The sequence below is a fragment of the Abramis brama genome (assembly GCF_963993115.1).
Source record: "Abramis brama genome assembly, chromosome: 6".
Classification (NCBI taxonomy): domain Eukaryota; kingdom Metazoa; phylum Chordata; class Actinopteri; order Cypriniformes; family Leuciscidae; genus Abramis; species Abramis brama.
Window position 1 is genome coordinate 15656086 of NC_139968.1, and position 19362 is coordinate 15675447.

General features: G+C 37.7%; 2 protein-coding genes across 2 annotated transcripts; both read right to left on the reverse strand.

Moving 5' to 3' along the window:
• Positions 1 to 918: 918 nt before the first annotated feature.
• Positions 919 to 4003, reverse strand: LOC311085137 (myelin-oligodendrocyte glycoprotein-like). Its single transcript, XM_084117571.1, has 4 exons — positions 3855 to 4003; positions 2337 to 2377; positions 1942 to 2262; positions 919 to 1789 (listed from the first exon to the last, which is right to left on the reverse strand). Exons 1-4 carry the CDS (start codon positions 3866 to 3868, stop codon positions 1593 to 1595), a joined length of 573 nt encoding a protein of 190 aa, XP_083973697.1. The 5' UTR covers positions 3869 to 4003; the 3' UTR covers positions 919 to 1592.
• Positions 4004 to 15404: 11401 nt separating this feature from the next.
• Positions 15405 to 18491, reverse strand: LOC311084572 (myelin-oligodendrocyte glycoprotein-like). The gene is made up of 4 exons (XM_084116711.1): positions 18344 to 18491; positions 16823 to 16863; positions 16428 to 16748; positions 15405 to 16275 (listed from the first exon to the last, which is right to left on the reverse strand). The coding sequence occupies exons 1-4, from the start codon at positions 18355 to 18357 to the stop codon at positions 16079 to 16081; spliced, it is 573 nt and encodes a 190-aa protein (XP_083972837.1). The 5' UTR covers positions 18358 to 18491; the 3' UTR covers positions 15405 to 16078.
• Positions 18492 to 19362: the final 871 nt, after the last annotated feature.

Consider the following 19362-nt stretch of genomic DNA (forward strand, 5'->3'; position numbering starts at 1 on the left):
CCATTTATGACTCAAACATCTCCTGATGAGCATACTGACACCTTGTCAGCTCACAGTGGGTGCACCTATAAGCCTGTATCCTATTTTTCCTATTTTCTGTCGGGTCGGATTTTTTGCGCGCTGTCTGCGGATGTGACGTCAAGCGCGTTCATGTTAAACGTTTCAGATCACTCTGCCACCACCGCTAGTTAGCAAACAAACTTAGTTTCTCAAACAATATATGTATTTGACTGTTCTTACCTCTGTAAACATAATGTTGACTTCTTTGCAGCGGATGACTTGTGAAGTGTGCACGTACGAGAGCGAGCAGAAAGGAAGAGCAGTTCCGTTTTTTGGCCACAGGTGTCAGTCGCGAGTTTAAATTTCAGAAAATCGCATGTAGCCTCTTTAAACTGGTGTCGTAAAACATGTAAATGAACAATCTGCTGGAGTCGTGCACATGATGCAAATGTGTTAAAGGTTAAAGACAAAGACTCCATGTACTCATTTGTGGAGTGTGTTTAGTGTAGTTGTGTTCTTCTGACATCAGTCAGATCTCAACCATTTATCTTGTGCACTCTGTATGTACACAGAAAGAAAGAAATTAAATTATGTGATATGTTGAATGTTGAATCTGAAAAAAACATTATCTGATATTTCTGATGGCAACATTCTTCTCATTTGAGAAAATGAAAAATGTTTACTTTTCCAGATGTTTACTTTTAGTAAAAAAAAAAAAAAAAAAAATTATTTTGTTAGTTTAAATAGATTCCCCTCCTGAAGTTCTGTTTGCTTCCGTGTGTTAATAAATTTAATTTTATTTTGTATCAACAATGTTGTTGTGTGTTGTTCCTCCTTTCCCCACAATGTTCTTTATTGCTCCTTCCTATCCCTAGACTGGGAATGAACGTAATATATGTGATAACAGGAATCAATGAATCAGATTTAGTAAAATAAATTTTTATCAAACATAAAATAATACATAAAGAGTACAAAATCCATTTAATACTGGCAAACAATCATTGCGAGTGCGAAGAAGTCAGAAATGACAAAGGTGTGAAAGAAATGACAGAGAAGATTCTTGATGTTAACATTCCATTGTCACCTTTACTTTTTCTATTACATTTGTTTCCTAAGGAGATCAAGTTAAAAAAGAAAGAGTATAAATATGCATTATTCAAACAAAATGGCTTATTTCTTTAAATTGGAAAAATATTTGAGCACCAAGTAGGACGTTGGCTAAAAGAAATGGTAACAAATATGTCAATGGAAAAGATGACTTATATTTTAAGGGACAAATATACAGTTTTTGATGGAGTTTGGGGACCTTTCAGATTGTTCTTAAAATGTGGTGGACTTGGAAAGGTGTTAATAAAAGACTAAGAAAAGAGGAGGTATATAAAATCAATGTAAAATACTGAGAGGCTTTTTGTTTTGTTTTGTTCTTGCTTTCTGTTACATGTAAATGTATATGTTCATGTGTATAGTTAAAAAGTAAAAAAAATACTGGCAAACACAACATGATGAAAGAACACTTGGTGCAGAATTGTTCAGGCAGAAATACACTGACAGTCTCGTTCATTATTATCTTGAGCAAAACATCAGAAAAGCTTTTAGACCTGACTTGTCATTTCTGTCTCTGTTGGTTGTTGTTCAGAAGAGGATAAGGCAGCGTGGATTCTTTTTCTCAAGAGAAATGTGATTAAACCAGCTATAAGCACTATTAACACTACAGGTAATACAATGTAAACCCAGAGCAAAGGCGATGATGTCACCTCATCTGAACCTGTTTCTTCTCTTTCTGATGATTCTGCAACAACAAAAGTGAAGAAAAACAACATTACCGCACTGTAATAAAGACAACAGATCCGGCTATAATTTATATACAGCAGCATTCAGACTGGAGAATCACTAGTGAACATCAACTTTTTAATCATATATTAATAAACAAGATTCACACACCATTGATGATCAGCTGTATAATCCTATGTTCAGATGAGTGTGAGATGAGGCAGCTGAACTCTCCTGCATCAGTGTAAGTGAGACTGTTGAGTTTGATGGAGAAGTTTCCTCTCTCATACTCATCAGGGAATGTTTCAGCTCTGTTCTTGTAGTCTGGGTCCTGTGTCTCTGAATGACGGCCTCCAATTATATCACACACAATCTTGCTGCCATTGTGTCTCCAGTGTACATTAATGTCTTTAAGTTTAAAAACTTTAGTGGAAGAACACGGCAGGAGAACAGAACCGCCAATAACAGCCTCTACTGTTTCCTGCAGAGACACTGAAATCACACAAACATTACTGGAAACACACAGTCTACCATTTATACAGTTTAAGTGTTTGTTTCATCCTCACCTTTATTTATCAGCACTGCAAACACACAGATGAAGCTGAAACTGCAGAAACACACACAAAAAAACGATTTACTTAACCTCAACCAGAAGAGCATTTTGCTAGCAACTTTTAAACATTCATAGAAAGCTCACGCACCCAAATGAATGAAAACCAGGTGCAAGAAAATAGAAGGCACTAAATCTCATCTCAACACAATCATTGAATGGTTTTGCTCTTATTAATCAGAACATCAATATTTGTAAGATTTATTCTATCTGAACAGTTATTGGGTCATTGGGTAACAGTGATCTGTGAATTTGACTGTTTGTGGACAGTTTTTCATGTAGATTTTGTAAAAAAAAAAAAAAAAAATTATATATATATATATATATATTGTTTTTATTTTGAAGTGAACTGTTATGTAAGATTCCCCATCACAACTGGGGCAGAATGTCTTCATTTAAAGTTGGCATGAAACGGAAGTTGCGACAATCTTTTCTTTCTTATTGTGACGTATATGAGTGAAATGGCTTCTCGAATTAAAAAAAAAATGATTTAGTAGGATTTTGTCCATAGGGAATTGATTGTGGGTGGTTGTGGTTTGCTATTGGTCGAACTTATGTGAGTGACAGTTTGTTCTGCCCTCACACAAGGAAACATGAATTTTAAAATAATGATGTGCATGGATGATTCATTTATAATAAATACTGTAATATTACATACAAAAATAAGAACTGTCAATTTTGGTTCCATGGTGAATTTAATCAATACTTATTATAATCCATGTAGTTATTATTTATATTTAACTTTTTCATTAATCATCTTCACCTATGTATAGGCCAACTAAATGGAAACATTCATAGTCTGTTGCTATTATTGATAATTATTTTCATTAAAAAAATATAAAACATATGCCTATAACCTAACTCATATAGTGTGCTTCAGATGAATCTCTCTTTGAATGCATTCTGCCATTTGACCATCATTATTCAACTAAACTGTTAAAATCCATAAAATTACAACTAATTTAGCAAATATTCTAATTATTCCCTTAATACTATATTGGATGTTGCATCATCATCATGTACAGGTTAAAATCTATAAATTGTTGCAGTTTAGCAGTTGATCTTAAGTTGGCTCTTCACCCATCTTACCTTTTTGGAAAACCTGAAATGCACTGTAATGCTAGGCAAATCAAAAATATATATATTAAAACTAACTGCACATGCACTGAGAACGGTAGGCTAATACAAAATGCTAACACTAATGCTAATTTACTAAATTTAAATGTTAGTAGCTTTACTGCAGATACACCTCTTTATAAACCAAGCCATGTTAATGTATTCATGACGTTCAATGCGGTCACCGGTAAAGGTTTGTTTAAACAAAACAGTCGATGGCCAAAGCAGACAAACCAGACCAAAAGCGAAAGCAAACACCAGCGCTTCAGTGCTGTCTAGAAGGATAGGATATAACCTTAAACCTATAGGCTACTACACGCCTTTGTCCAAACAGCGTTTCATTCAGAAATCATCCTACCTGGTGATCATCATAGTGCCCTGTAATTATTCACATACATTGTTTTAAAATATATAACGTATAAATATTTATGAAATTAGGATCAGATGCTACTTTTAAACAGAAAGTAGGCTATCCCAAAACTTCCGCATTAATATTCCATGAGTCATTTCTATGGTCATTTCGTAAGTGACGTCAACCTGACTTCAACGCACACAGATTAATATCAAGTGTTTTACCATCCATCACGTCCAACACATTAACCATATTGTAGCCTATATTATATGTAAATTATAAAATGTGGCTAAAACCAGATTAATTGCTTCCTTGGTCAACCAGCATTTTTTTTTAAAAGACAATCACGTCGACAAGATGACTTGAGTGTGAGAGGGAAGCTTCGTAGACTCATCTGAGAAAACAAGAAAGAAAGACAACAATATTGGAAGTCTTCCATGAATTTGCCTTTCAAATTTTTCTTTTCTTTATTGATATTTACAGATGCAGCTGATAAAAGATAAAACAGCACTCAAGGAAGAAAGAAAATAAATAAAGGCTAACATAAGAACTTACATGTAGGCTATTTATTTTGTGTTGTTTTTGTTTTTTCATTTCTATAGACTCAATCCAGAAAGATTTGCCTCATATCCTCTTGCTTTTCATTCTGATGTGCTGTAAGTGCTGTAAGCATCTGAACTTTCTCTGAAAATGAACAAAATACAATAGTGCACATGTGCACACACAAATATAGTTATCTCACAGGACAAGAATGCAGTGACGCCCTCATTCTTGAGCTACAGGTGAACTGAAAGAGAGAGAAGCATAACAAACATACAGCATGGACTAATTTGCATTTCAAATTGTAGACATACAGGCTTCTTTCAGAAAAAAATATGTATGCATACAGGTTTGAATGCATGTGTTTGCTAGTGTTTTAACTGTTTGGCACATAAATATTTGCTTTTGTTATTTAATTATTTATTCATTCATTTATAATTTTAACACACACACACACATAATTATTTAAGTCATTATTTAAAGTAGATACTGCAGTTCTCTGCTGCCCTCTAGAGGCTGAAAACTGCAGTTCTCCACTCGATCCACACACTGGAGATCTCTGATCTCACCACTGGATGGCAGCTGTTACTGACTGACTCTCTCTGTGTTTCATGTGATTGGCTGTTAAGTGTAAAATATCACAATTTCATGCGCACACACTCACTCAAGATTCATCATATACACAAGATCAAACCTTGAGTTGACAGAGAACGTTTATGAAACGTGACCCACACCATGTTGGATTAGTTTGGTCTTGTCTACCAGCTCAGTAACTGTGAGTTTGTTCACTCCACAGAATCAACAATGAAGTTTTGTGTGACAGTAACAGATCCAGATCTGGAATCAGGAGATTTAGTCGATGTTTCTCTCAGTTTAATTAAACACAAACATGTCACTATAATATGATTAACAATATCAAAGGTCTTATGAAAACAGTTATTAAAGCACAAAAATAATTTTGAGAAGTGATAATGGGGCATTAGATGTTGTGGTCAGAGTTTTTGACTTCCTCTGCTTGATGTGGAAGGTTTTTGTCTTCCTGTGTTTTCTTCAGAGCTGCAGTAGATTCATCTTAATGTTGTGTGGAGGGAAACAGAATCATTCTGAAGTGTTTTAATCAAGACAAGAACAACATGAAGATCATTCAGCTTCAGCTCTGTGAGTTTATATGAATATATTTACATATGCTTTGTCATTCATTGTTTTGTTATTGGTTTACAATGATCTTAATTATAATGCTATTGTATTTTTTATCTTATAGATGTATTAATCTGTTGTCGAGCTGCAGTCTCAGATCAACTCACTGATTTGGGATCAAATGTGACCATAAATTGTGATCTTGATGAAAATGAGGTTTATTGGATTTTACTGAAAACACCAGATCCTCCAACAGTGATTCTAATGTCAAATCCAACAGGAGCTTTTTACTTTAAGAAAACATTCAGAAAGAAATATTCAGTACAATTTAAAAACTGTCTGTTTATTAATAATGTGACTGCTGATGAATTAGGATTTTATTACTGTATGAACACACGCACACCTCCAAAACTCAGCAACAGCACCAGACTGCACTTCACCGGTGAGTTCATTTACTCCTCTATTGATCATAATGATGATTATTTTTTTACACATGAACAACATAATTATTTATTTTCATTGGTTGTTCCTCACAGATATTAATATAGTATAAGCTAGATATTATATTCAGATGTTTAAAACAGTTGCTGTGCTCCAGACTGTTACTGTAATTATGAACACTTTCTTTCCAGAATCAACTCAACTAACTGAGTGTCACAATCACACAGCGCTGGAGTTTATTGATCAGAATCAGACACAATGTCAGATTATTATCATCATATCTGCTCTGATGAATGGGCTTCTGCTCATTGTGCTGATCGGTGAGTGACACTTAAATATTAAATATAAACATGCCATTTATAAAATAAAAAAATATCAATATGATTCTCCTCTCCAGTGAGTGGCGATTTAGTTATTGCGTAAAAGTTCTTTGTTTTTGTTTATTTTGACTATTCAGCAATTAATTTGGCAGTTTTGCGTATTCAAATACAACGTTTTATTTTAAGAAAGAATAATTCAACATTTGGTAAATATTGAATCTAATTTTGCTGTTTTATTTTTAGGACTATTAAAAGTTTTTGTTGTTGGAAACAGAAGATCTGCTGAACGATCACAACTCAACACTGATCTACAGCAGACGCGAGTTATACAGCATCAGGAGGACTTACAGGTGAAATATTGCAAACCATCATTAGAACTCAAATTTATTTCTGTCTTGATAATTATTGAGAATTCTTGTTGACTTGCTGTATTTCAACACTGTCAAAAGTGTTCAGTTCACTTACTTAAAATTCAGTTAACCCATTGCCTTAAAATTATTAAGTAAATAAAATGAATGCTTAATTGAAAAAATTAAGTTATGTGAACTTGACAATTCCACATTAATTAATGTTTTCGATTAAGCATGAGGTTTATTTACTTAATAATTTTAAAGCAACGGTTTTCCTAAAAAAATTTAAGTTAAGTCAACTGATCACTTTTTACAGCGAACAAACTTATTGTTTAGATTATGAAATTCATTTCAATTCAGCAACAACTGCAGCTGATCTACTAATACTGTCTTCCTCTTTGCTCTTTCAGTATGCTGAGGTGGATTTTACCAAGATCCGGAGAAATATTCACTCCAGCCAAATCAACAGCACATAACCTGCCGCTCTAAACAGCTCTAAACCTGCCGAAGTCATGAACACACGAGTATGACTGATCTATATCACAAGCTGAAAATGCAAGTTTTTGTTGTTTTTTACAACTTAAAACAGTGTGTGCATTCATTCTAAGTGGTACTTTGGAAATCTATTGTTCTTTGTCGTTTACTCAAACATGTTCATGTTCATCTGGGTGAGATTTCATGCAATCTTTAGAATATTATTACAATTATTATAATTATAATTATTACTGAAATATTTACTTTAACAAAAATCATTCAAATGTAGTGACAAGAAAATGTTTTCAGTACTTCGAGATCTCAGAGAGATAATTGCTGGAATATGAAGCAGTGATTCATGATTATTTATTCATCTGGGTTTTTTCTCTCTCTCTCTAATGTTTGCATATCATCCTTATGACAAAAACATTTTTCAAAAATGTTCTTCAGCCTTGTGACATGAATGAACACTGCACACTTTTGCACGAATTGGTTTTTGTATACTGGTAACTTTTTTTTTTTTCAGTAAAATTGTTTAAATGATTTACTATATTTTAGTATATAATTTAAATTAGTGTATTGATATCTTGTTTTTTGAAATCACCAAGAGCTTGCAAAGTCCACAGTGGTGTAAATCCAATTATTATTTTGTCTTGTGGAATATAATGTGAATATCTGTTATGTGAAAGAGTATTAAATAAAAAACATAATGCAAGTTTTATTTTTTAAAATGATCATACTTATTATATAAATGTTTTTACATTCAAAGGCTAAACCGTGTGGTTAAACTGAAGTGCTAAACCGAAACCACTAAACGTGCTAAACGTGCTAAACGTGCTAAACATTCCACTGGTTTGGTCACTAAACAACCAATAACAAACAGAGTCTCTCACCTTTGTGTAGAGTTGAGGTTGTTTAATCATGAACCGAGTGCAGTGTTTCCCCAATACCTTTATGTGTTCATGTATCTCAGTTCTCACAGTTGTATACACCTCAAATGGAAACAACAGCACTGCACTACGTCTGCTGGGGTTTAAACACTCTTTGTCTGAATATCTATAGATCAACCCATTTAATATCCAGAGCATCAGACAACTGTGTTGTAACATGAAAAGCACCTTCACACTTGAAAGTTTCTATGGCTGTGAATGGTAAGACTGCAGTCAGTCTGCAAATGTCAAAGCGGTAACACTTTATAATAACATTCAGTTGTAAGTCATTTATAAGTGGTTAGTTAAAGATGAACTAATAATTTACAGAACATTCATAAATGATTAGCAAGTGATATGCTAACATGTTATTTATGTTTTGTAAATTCTGTTACAAGTCATTTACAAGTGATTAGTAAATGATTAACTAATCATTTATGAAACATGACTATGCATTAAAAAATTAAGTAATATGTTCATTATTTTATGTATGTTTTGTAGATTCAGTTATAAGTCATTTACAATTAATTAATTTACAAAATACAACTAATCATTTACAAAACATGACTTATGCGTTTCATAAATGTTTAATAAATGATATAAAAAAAATTTGTATGTTTTGCTCACATCAGCTGCACAGTGGTTAAAGACTCCATGTGTTTCAGAGAAGACAGCTGTCTATACCCTCAACAGTCAGCACTTACACTGCACTACACACTACCGTGTTCAACACCTGTTATAGATGTGTAAACGCATGAATAAATCATTTACAACACTTTCTGCATCCCCTAATCTAAAGTGTAAACTATTCATCTCTTGTAAATGTGTTACACATCATTCGTAGATTACCACTTCAAGAATCAATAAGGCATAAGATCTACAAATGTTATCTACGAATGATGTGTAACACATTTACAAGTGATGAATTGTTTACACTTTAGATTAGGGGATGCAGAAAGTGTTGTAAATGATTTATTCATGCGTTTACACATCATTGTGTTGAACACTGTTACTTACCTATTACAAATTATCTGTACGTGTATACAAGGCATTTACAACACTTTCTGCACCCTCTAATTGCTACATACATACAAAAAAATAACAATTTATTAAACATTTATGAAACGCATATTCATGTTTTGTAAATGATTAGTTAATCATTGACTAATCAATCGTAAATGACTTCTAACTGAATCTACAAAACATGCATAAAATAATTAACATATCACTTATTAATCATTTATGAATGCATAGTGATGTTTCGTAAATAATTAGTTAATCATTTACTAATCACTTGTAGATGACTTACAGAATTTACTAAACATACATAAAATGTTAGTGTATCACTTGCTAATCATTTATGAATGTTTTGTAAATGATTAGTTCATCATTAACTAACCACTTATTGATGACTTACAACTGAACGTTATTTTAAAGTGATGCGGGAAAACGCTCTCGGTTACTAACGTGACCTCGGTTCTCTCTAGATGAGGGAACGAGTGTTGCGTAAGCTAGCTTACGCTACAGGAAAATCCCTTTTCTCGAGAATACTGAAGCCAAAAAATTATCCTTAATTTTTGCATTAATTTAAAACGCATTGCTGCACAAGCAGACCTAGGCGAGGCAGCTCGCGCACCTATTGGTTGCTCTGCAGCAACTGCTGCAACCTATAGAGGGACTGCTCGTGGCGTAAGCACCAATGAGGGCGTGGGCACCCGTGCACGTCACGTCCCGACAGAATGGGCGTGGCTATGTCTATATAAGCTGAGTGCGGATAGGTTGTTCTTTGGTTTTTCATACTGCAGCGAAACCAGAACGTAGCACAAGCACGGCAGGGTTACGCAACACTCGTTCCCTCATCTAGAGAGAACCGAGGTTACGTTAGTAACCGAGAGCGTTCTCTTACGAGAGTACTCTCGTGTTGCGTAAGCTAGCTTACGCTACGGGAACCCAATGTAAAACGCCGTGCGTGCTAGTGTCGTCCACGCATATATTACCAAGGGCATGTGCCCGGGGTACACATAATAGTGGGTAACATCTAGGCCAACGGAATGTGGGCCTTAGAATATAACATAACCATCCCTGAGATAATGGAATGGGTGCTTAGCACAGTATAACAATCAGGATCGACATCAGTCAGCCTGAACTGCATGATAGAATGATTTAATACATTTTTGTCAATCAGGTGGGACATCTGAGCCGACGGGACAGATGTAAGTATAGAATTACAGTCAGGAAGGACCTAAGTCAGCCTGATCTGTCGGTTTTAGTCCCGTGCTGGCAGCACGCTTATAATATACAGTCTACGCTGCGCTGAATCGAGCAGAGCAGTGGATATTACGTTTAGACTGACAACAGCTTAGCCTGTAAGGCAGGAACTTCCAGGTTGTAAAACCTCATAAATGTAGACGGAGAGGCCCAGCCTGCCGCCATACAAATATCCTGGAGTGAAACTCCACTGGACCAGGCCCATGAAGAGGCCATGCCTCTGGTGGAATGGGCTCTGATGCCCAGAGGACATTGAAGGCCCTTAGACTCATAAGCCAGAGCAATAGCGTCAACTATCCACATGGAGAGGCTCTGTTTCGACGTGGCTAGCCCTTTAGTGCGGCCACCAATTAGAATTAGCCAGTCGTCCAAATAATTCAGTATTCGCATCCCCTGTTGTCTTAGGGGAGTGAGCGCCGCGTCCATGCACTTCGTGAATGTACGAGGTGCTAAAGATAGACCGAACGGCAGGATGGTGTACTGATAGCTCTGGCCCTCGAAGGCGAATCGCAAGAAAGGCCTGTGATGGAGCGTTATTTGAATCTGAAAATAGGCATCCTTCAGATCCACTGAGATAAACCAGTCCCTCGGGCGAATTTGCGCGAGGATTTGTCTGGTCGTGAGCATTTTGAACGATCTCTGCATGAGGGCTTTGTTCAATTGCCTGAGATCTAGGATGGGTCTGAGACCGCCATCCTTTTTGGGGACGAGGAAATACCTGCTGTAGAAACCTGACTGGCTCTGCATCAGAGGGACGGTTTCTATAGCCCCTTTGTACTGACTAAACGAAGTCTAGTACTGGTTGCTAATACAGCTGATTAATTTTAGACGTGTGCCCGTACACCTCACACAAAACAAACGGAAAATTCAGTAATGTTAAGTATTATCTAGCAAGTTTATTTTCCTCCATATATCATACAGCGGCAATATCTTAACTCATAATACATGTAACAAAAACAACAAACCGTATTGTTCACCACAAAGGCAAGGCACAAAGGCACAGTCGAAAAACTGTTTGCTTACCAATCAAATCAGCAACACCTGTGTCTGGGTTTCCTCTAAGTTAAATGGCCTACCCGGGCTGATCCGAGATCAGCTGAGCCAACAAAGCACATAAAGCCACCTGGTGGCACAGGACAAAATTACATAAAATACAAAATGAATATGGCTCATACACCCTTTTTTCAGCAGTTTTGCTATCTCGGCACGAAGTAGATGTGCTACTTCGTCTTTCACCGTAGTTTCGACCCTGGCTCGAGAGCGTGGGGGTCTGCGAGCGAACTGCAGCGAATAGCCTCGCTTTATAGTGTTCAGCACCCATTCTGACACGCCCGGGATCATTTCCCATGCTTTCATACTTAAAGCTAGAGGGAGAATGGTATCTGGGCTCTGGTCGCTGTGTGTGTGTGGCGCATAGCATGCAGTATTTGCTAGTGGGCGCGCGCTCTCTACACACAGAACACATTTTGTGTTTATTGATGGGGGCTCTGAGTGAGTGTGTGTCACAGAGCGACCAGTGTTTGTGAGTAGGAGTGAGCACTGTACAGTGGGCACATTTTTATTGATGTGGGCCGTGAATGAGTGTGTAACACTGAATGGGCCGTGCTTATGTGCAGGGGTGAGCACTGGGAAGTGGGCACATTTCCTACATTTATAACACATTCAGCGTGAGCCAGCCAGACAGATATAATGCTCTTTTTGAGATTTATCTGGGTGGCCTTGAAAACGGCCTTTGGGTACAGGCGAGCAGGTTGTGTAACGGGCTCGTTGGCTGTAAAATACACTTCTCCAGTCGCCTCTATTGAGGGAACTGAGAGAGCGAAACGTGCTGTCTTTGATGGCGGTCTGGCCGCGGCGGGACTCGACCATCTTCGTCTTCTCAGTGTGGTCAGGAAGACTTTGAGGGCTCAGGTTTCAGCGCTATTTTGGGCCTGGGTCCCCGGGGGGGGAGGCGGCCTGTGGAGGCTTGAAGAGCGCGAGCGCTGCTGAGACTCTCTCGGCTGACGGCGCTGTGAAGCTGGCGGCGGAGGCGGCGGTGGCGCTGTGTTCTGGTTAGGCGGCTGCTTTTTTGAGCGACCTGTCGCGGAACTAGAGCGTCTTGGAATGGCTTGCGGCATTTTCTGCACTTCTGAATAACGCTCCGCGAAGCCTTTGACTGCCAGGCCGAAGAGATCGGATGGAGACACAGGCGCAGGAAAGTGCACAGGAGAGTGGCTCTGTCGGACTCTTTCATGTCGGACAAGGTTAACCACAAGTGTCTCTCGGTGACGGTGAGAGACGCCATATTTCTCCCGATGGCCTTGTCTTTCGCGCCGTCAACGTTAGAGAGCGTCGAAGAGACAGATGGCCACAGCCTGGCAGAAAATGCCGCCCTCCAGCTTTTAGATAGTTTCTCGTGGAGTTCCAGCAGGAAGGGAGCGGGCCTTGTGTGAGGCGTCGAGCGTCGCCCGAGCAGAAAACAGCCATCAAGCCTGCTGGGCGCGGGTTCCTCAGGCAGAGACCAATCGAGGCCAAGGTCCTCCACGGCCTTGGTGAGGAGGCGGAGAAGTTCAGCGTCGAAGCTAGCCCGCACACCGCTCGACTCTTGCAGAGAAAGGGCGGGGTCCGGATTGGAGCCCGACCATCCTTCACTCTCCTAAGTGAGAAGAGAGCAGCTGTCCTCTTCCGCGTTGTCCCCGTCAGACTCGTGATGCACGGCGGGGGCGGTAGGGCACTGGCCGGCCGTGAACGAGGTGGGGGACTCAGGGAGCAATGCACACGGGGAGTTAGCCGGCATGCTATCGCTCACAGGGATGACCTCTGGCGTTCTCTGTGAATGGCACTTTTTACGGCGCGGCCCAGACGAGAGAAGCGGAGGGGCGGGGTCCACGTCGAAGGAGGCTAGTCGAGCCCGCAGGGTCGACATAGCCATGTCCTCGCATTCCGGGCAGCCGCCCTTGGAAAGCGCGTGGTCCGCATGGTTCCATCCCAGGCAGGGAACGCACAGGATGTGGCGGTCCCCGTCGCTGAGGGTGGCTCGGCAAGAGCCGCACTTGGAAAAATGAGGCATTTGCAACAACGCCTCAGCTCTTTTAGGAAGACGTGTGTCGCGGGGCGAACACACTCAATGCAATACAATAGTAGGAAAGGATATGGGCACCGGATAGCGCAGCAGGAACGGCGGCTGAAGTGGCGAGAAGATGGCCGGCTTCTGGTCTGCGAAGCAGATGGCTCGTCCCGCTGAAAAGGCTCGTCGACGGCGCAGGCTTCTTCCAGAGAGCAGCGATGTGATGTGTACACTTCGCTGAAGAGATGAAAATCAAAGAACAACCTATCTGGACTCAGCTTATAAAGACATAGCCACGCCCATTCTGGCGGGACGTGACGTGCACGGGCGCCCACGCCCTCATTGGTGCTTACGTCACGAGCAGTCCCTCGATAGGTTGCAGCAGTTGCTGCAGAGCAACCAATAGGCGCGTGAGCTGCCTCGCCTAGGTCTGCTTGTGCAGCAATGCGTTTTAAATTAATGCAAAAATTAAGGATAATATTTTGGCTTCAGTATTCTCGAGAAAAGGGATTTTCCCGTAGCATAAGCTAGCTTACGCAACACGAGAGTACTCTCATAAGAGAACTGCTGTAGCACGTCAATAGTAACTGGTCTCAAAAAGCTTTTCAAATGTGATTAATAAGTAAAAATGCATAAAAGTCTTAAAGACTGTATATTGATATTTATTAAGTAAGGGATAATGTAGAGCGAGGCGGTTGTTATAGCGAATACAACCCCGAATCAGCCTGAAGGGGTTGTATTCGCTATAACAACCGCCTCGCTCTAGATTATCCCGCTTATTAGCCTGAAGGGGTTGTATTCGCTATAACAACCGCCTCGCTCTACATTATCCCGCTTATTACATGGCTACATACCAAATAAATAAATAATTTGACATAAAATATTGATTTAAAAACGATTGTATTGCTTCTGCTAAAGAAAATAGTCTGTTCCGTCTCTGCGGTTAGAATCCTGCGTCCATAGCAACGCTCTGTTTTTCATGGCAACGTTGTGTTATACTTCGCAGCGGTCTGTTATCAAGAAATATGACCGCATTCTATATTGGAATTCAACCAAGCCATGTAATAAACAAGGTTAAAGAGGCTACATGCAACTTTTTCCCCAAAATAAACGTAACAATAGCCTTTTTATTTGACCATTTATGACTCAAACATCTCCTGATGAGCATACTGACACCTTGTCAGCTCACAGTGGGTGCACCTATAAGCCTGTATCCTATTTTTCCTATTTTCTGTCGGGTCGGATTTTTTGCGCGCTGTCTGCGGATGTGACGTCAAGCGCGTTCATGTTAAACGTTTCAGATCACTCTGCCACCACCGCTAGTTAGCAAACAAACTTAGTTTCTCAAACAATATATGTATTTGACTGTTCTTACCTCTGTAAACATAATGTTGACTTCTTTGCAGCGGATGACTTGTGAAGTGTGCACGTACGAGAGCGAGCAGAAAGGAAGAGCAGTTCCGTTTTTTGGCCACAGGTGTCAGTCGCGAGTTTAAATTTCAGAAAATCGCATGTAGCCTCTTTAAACTGGTGTCGTAAAACATGTAAATGAACAATCTGCTGGAGTCGTGCACATGATTCAAATGTGTTAAAGGTTAAAGACAAAGACTCCATGTACTCATTTGTGGAGTGTGTTTAGTGTAGTTGTGTTCTTCTGACGCCAGATCTCAACCATTTATCTTGTGCACACTGTATGTACACAGAAAGAAAGAAATTAAATTATGTGATATGTTGAATGTTGAATTTGAAAAAAACATTATCTGATATTTCTGATGGCAACATTCTTCTCATTTGAGAAAATGAAAAATGTTTACTTTTCCAGATGTTTACTTTTAGTGAAAAAAAAAAAAAAAATTCTTTTGTTAGTTTAAATAGATTCCCCTCCTGAAGTTCTGTCTGCTTCTGTGTGTTAATAAATTTCATTTTATTTTGTATCAACAATGTTGTTGTGTGTTGTTCCTCCTTTCCCCACAATGTTCTTTATTGCTCCTTCCTATCCCTAGACTGTGAATGAACGTAATATATGTGATAACAGGAATCAATGAATCAGATTTAGTAAAATAAATTTTTATCAAACATAAAATAATACATAAAGAGTACAAAATCCATTTAATACTGGCAAACAATCATTGCATGGCAGTGCGAAGAAGTCAGAAATGACAAAGGTGTGAAAGAAATGACAGAGAAGATTCTTGATGTTAACATTCCATTGTCACCTTTACTTTTTCTATTACATTTGTTTCCTAAGGAGATCAAGTTAAAAAAGAAAGAGTATAAATATGCATTATTCAAACAAAATGGCTTATTTCTTTAAATTGGAAAAATATTTGAGCACCAAGTAGGACGTTGGCTAAAAGAAATGGTAACAAATATGTCAATGGAAAAGATGACTTATATTTTAAGGGACAAATATACAGTTTTTGATGGAGTTTGGGGACCTTTCAGATTGTTCTTAAAATGTGGTGGACTTGGAAAGGTGTTAATAAAAGACTAAGAAAAGAGGAGGTATATAAAATCAATGTAAAATACTGAGAGGCTTTTTGTTTTGTTTTGTTCTTGCTTTCTGTTACATGGAAATGTACATGTTCATGTGTATAGTTAAAAAGTAAAAAAAAATACTGGCAAACACTACATGATGAAAGAACACTTGGTGCAGAATTGTTCAGGCAGAAATACACTGACAGTCTCGTTCATTATTATCTTGAGCAAAACATCAGAAAAGCTTTTAGACCTGACTTGTCATTTCTGTCTCTGTTGGTTGTTGTTCAGAAGAGGATAAGGCAGCGTGGATTCTTTTTCTCAAGAGAAATGTGATTAAACCAGCTATAAGCACTATTAACACTACAGGTAATACAATGTAAACCCAGAGCAAAGGCGATGATGTCACCTCATCTGAACCTGTTTCTTCTCTTTCTGATGATTCTGCAACAACAAAAGTGAAGAAAAACAACATTACCGCACTGTAATAAAGACAACAGATCCGGCTATAATTTATATACAGCAGCATTCAGACTGGAGAATCACTAGTGAACATCAACTTTTTAATCATATATTAATAAACAAGATTCACACACCATTGATGATCAGCTGTATAATCCTATGTTCAGATGAGTGTGAGATGAGGCAGCTGAACTCTCCTGCATCAGTGTAAGTGAGACTGTTGAGTTTGATGGAGAAGTTTCCTCTCTCATACTCATCAGGGAATGTTTCAGCTCTGTTCTTGTAGTCTGGGTCCTGTGTCTCTGAATGACGGCCTCCAATTATATCACACACAATCTTGCTGCCATTGTGTCTCCAGTGTACATTAATGTCTTGAAGTTTAAAAACTTTAGTGGAAGAACACGGCAGGAGAACAGAACCGCCAATAACAGCCTCTACTGTTTCCTGCAGAGACACTGAAACAACACAAACATTACTGGAAACACACAGTCTACCATTTATGCAGTTTAAGTGTTTGTTTCGTCCTCACCTTTATTTATCAGCACTGCAAACACACAGATGAAGCTGAAACTGCAGAAACACACACAAAAAAACGATTTACTTAACCTCAACCAGAAGAGCATTTTGCTAGCAACTTTTAAACATTCATAGAAAGCTCACGCACCCAAATGAATGAAAACCAGGTGCAAGAAAATAGAAGGCACTAAATTTCATCTCAACACAATCATTGAATGGTTTTGCTCTTATTAATCAGAACATCAATATTTGTAAGATTTATTCTATCTGAACAGTTATTGGGTCATTGGGTAACAGTGATCTGTGAATTTGACTGTTTGTGGACAGTTTTTCATGTAGATTTTGTAAAAAAAAAAAAATAAATTATATATATATATATATATATATTGTTTTTATTTTGAAGTGAACTGTTATGTAAGATTCCCCATCACAACTGGGGCAGAATGTCTTCATTTAAAGTTGGCATGAAACGGAAGTTGCGACAATCTTTTCTTTCTTATTGTGACGTATATGAGTGAAATGGCTTCTCGAATTAAAAAAAAAATGATTTAGTAGGATTTTGTCCATAGGGAATTGATTGTGGGTGGTTGTGGTTTGCTATTGGTCGAACTTATGTGAGTGACAGTTTGTTCTGCCCTCACACAAGGAAACATGAATTTTAAAATAATGATGTGCATGGATGATTCATTTATAATAAATAAATACTGTAATATTACATACAAAAATAAGAACTGTCAATTTTGGTTCCCTGGTGAATTTAATCAATACTTATTATAATCCATGTAGTTATTATTTATATTTAACTTTTTCATTAATCATCTTCACCTATGTATAGGCCAACTAAATGGAAACATTCATAGTCTGTTGCTATTATTGATAATTATTTTCATTAAAAAAATATAAAACATATGCCTATAACCTAACTCATATAGTGTGCTTCAGATGAATCTCTCTTTGAATGCATTCTGCCATTTGACCATCATTATTCAACTAAACTGTTAAAATCCATAAAATTACAACTAATTTAGCAAATATTCTAATTATTCCCTTAATAATATATTGGATGTTGCATCATCATCATGTACAGGTTAAAATCTATAAATTGTTGCAGTTTAGCAGTTGATCTTAAGTTGGCTCTTCACCCATCTTACCTTTTTGGAAAACCTGAAATGCACTGTAATGCTAGGCAAATCAAAAATATATATATTAAAACTAACTGCACATGCACTGAGAACGGTAGGCTAATACAAAATGCTAACACTAATGCTAATTTACTAAATTTAAATGTTAGTAGCTTTACTGCAGATACACCTCTTTATAAACCAAGCCATGTTAATGTATTCATGACGTTCAATGCGGTCACCGGTAAAGGTTTGTTTAAACAAAACAGTCGATGGCCAAAGCGGATAAACCAGACCAAAAGCGAAAGCAAACACCAGCGCTTCAGTGCTGTCTCTGGAAGGATAGGATATAACCTTAAACCTATAGGCTACTACACGCCTTTGTCCAAACAGCGTTTCAGAAATCATCCTACCTGGTGATCATCATAGTGCCCTGTAATTATTCACATACATTGTTTTAAAATATATAACGTATAAATATTTATGAAATTAGGATCAGATGCTACTTTTAAACAGAAAGTAGGCTATCCCAAAACTTCCGCATTAATATTCCATGAGTCATTTCTATGGTCATTTCGTAAGTGACGTCAACCTGACTTCAATGCACACAGATTAATATCAAGTGTTTTACCATCCATCACGTCCAACACATTAACCATATTGTAGCCTATATTATATGTAAATTATAAAATGTGGCTAAAACCAGATTAATTGCTTCCTTGGTCAACCAGCATTTTTTTTAAAAAGACAATCACGTCGACAAGATGACTTGAGTGTGAGAGGGAAGCTTCGTAGACTCATCTGAGAAAACAAGAAAGAAAGACAACAATATTGGAAGTCTTCCATGAATTTGCCTTTCAAATTTTTCTTTTCTTTATTGATATTTACAGATGCAGCTGATAAAAGATAAAACAGCACTCAAGGAAGAAAGAAAATAAATAAAGGCTAACATAAGAACTTACATGTGGGCTATTTTTTTGTGTGTTGTTTTTGTTTTTTCATTTCTATAGACTCAATCCAGAAAGATTTGCCTCATATCCTCTTGCTTTTCATTCTGATGTGCTGTAAGTGCTGTAAGCATCTGAACTTTCTCTGAAAATGAACAAAATACAATAGTGCACATGTGCACACACAAATATAGTTATCTCACAGGACAAGAATGCAGTGACGCCCTCATTCTTGAGCTAAAGGTGAACTGAAAGAGAGAGAAGCATAACAAACATACAGCATGGACCAATTTGCATTTCAAATTGTAGACATACAGGCTTCTTTCAGAAAAAAATATGTATGCATACAGGTTTGAATGCATGTGTTTGCTAGTGTTTTAACTGTTTGGCACATAAATATTTGCTTTTGTTATTTAATTATTTATTCATTCATTTATAATTTTAACACACACACACACATAATTATTTAAGTCATTATTTAAAGT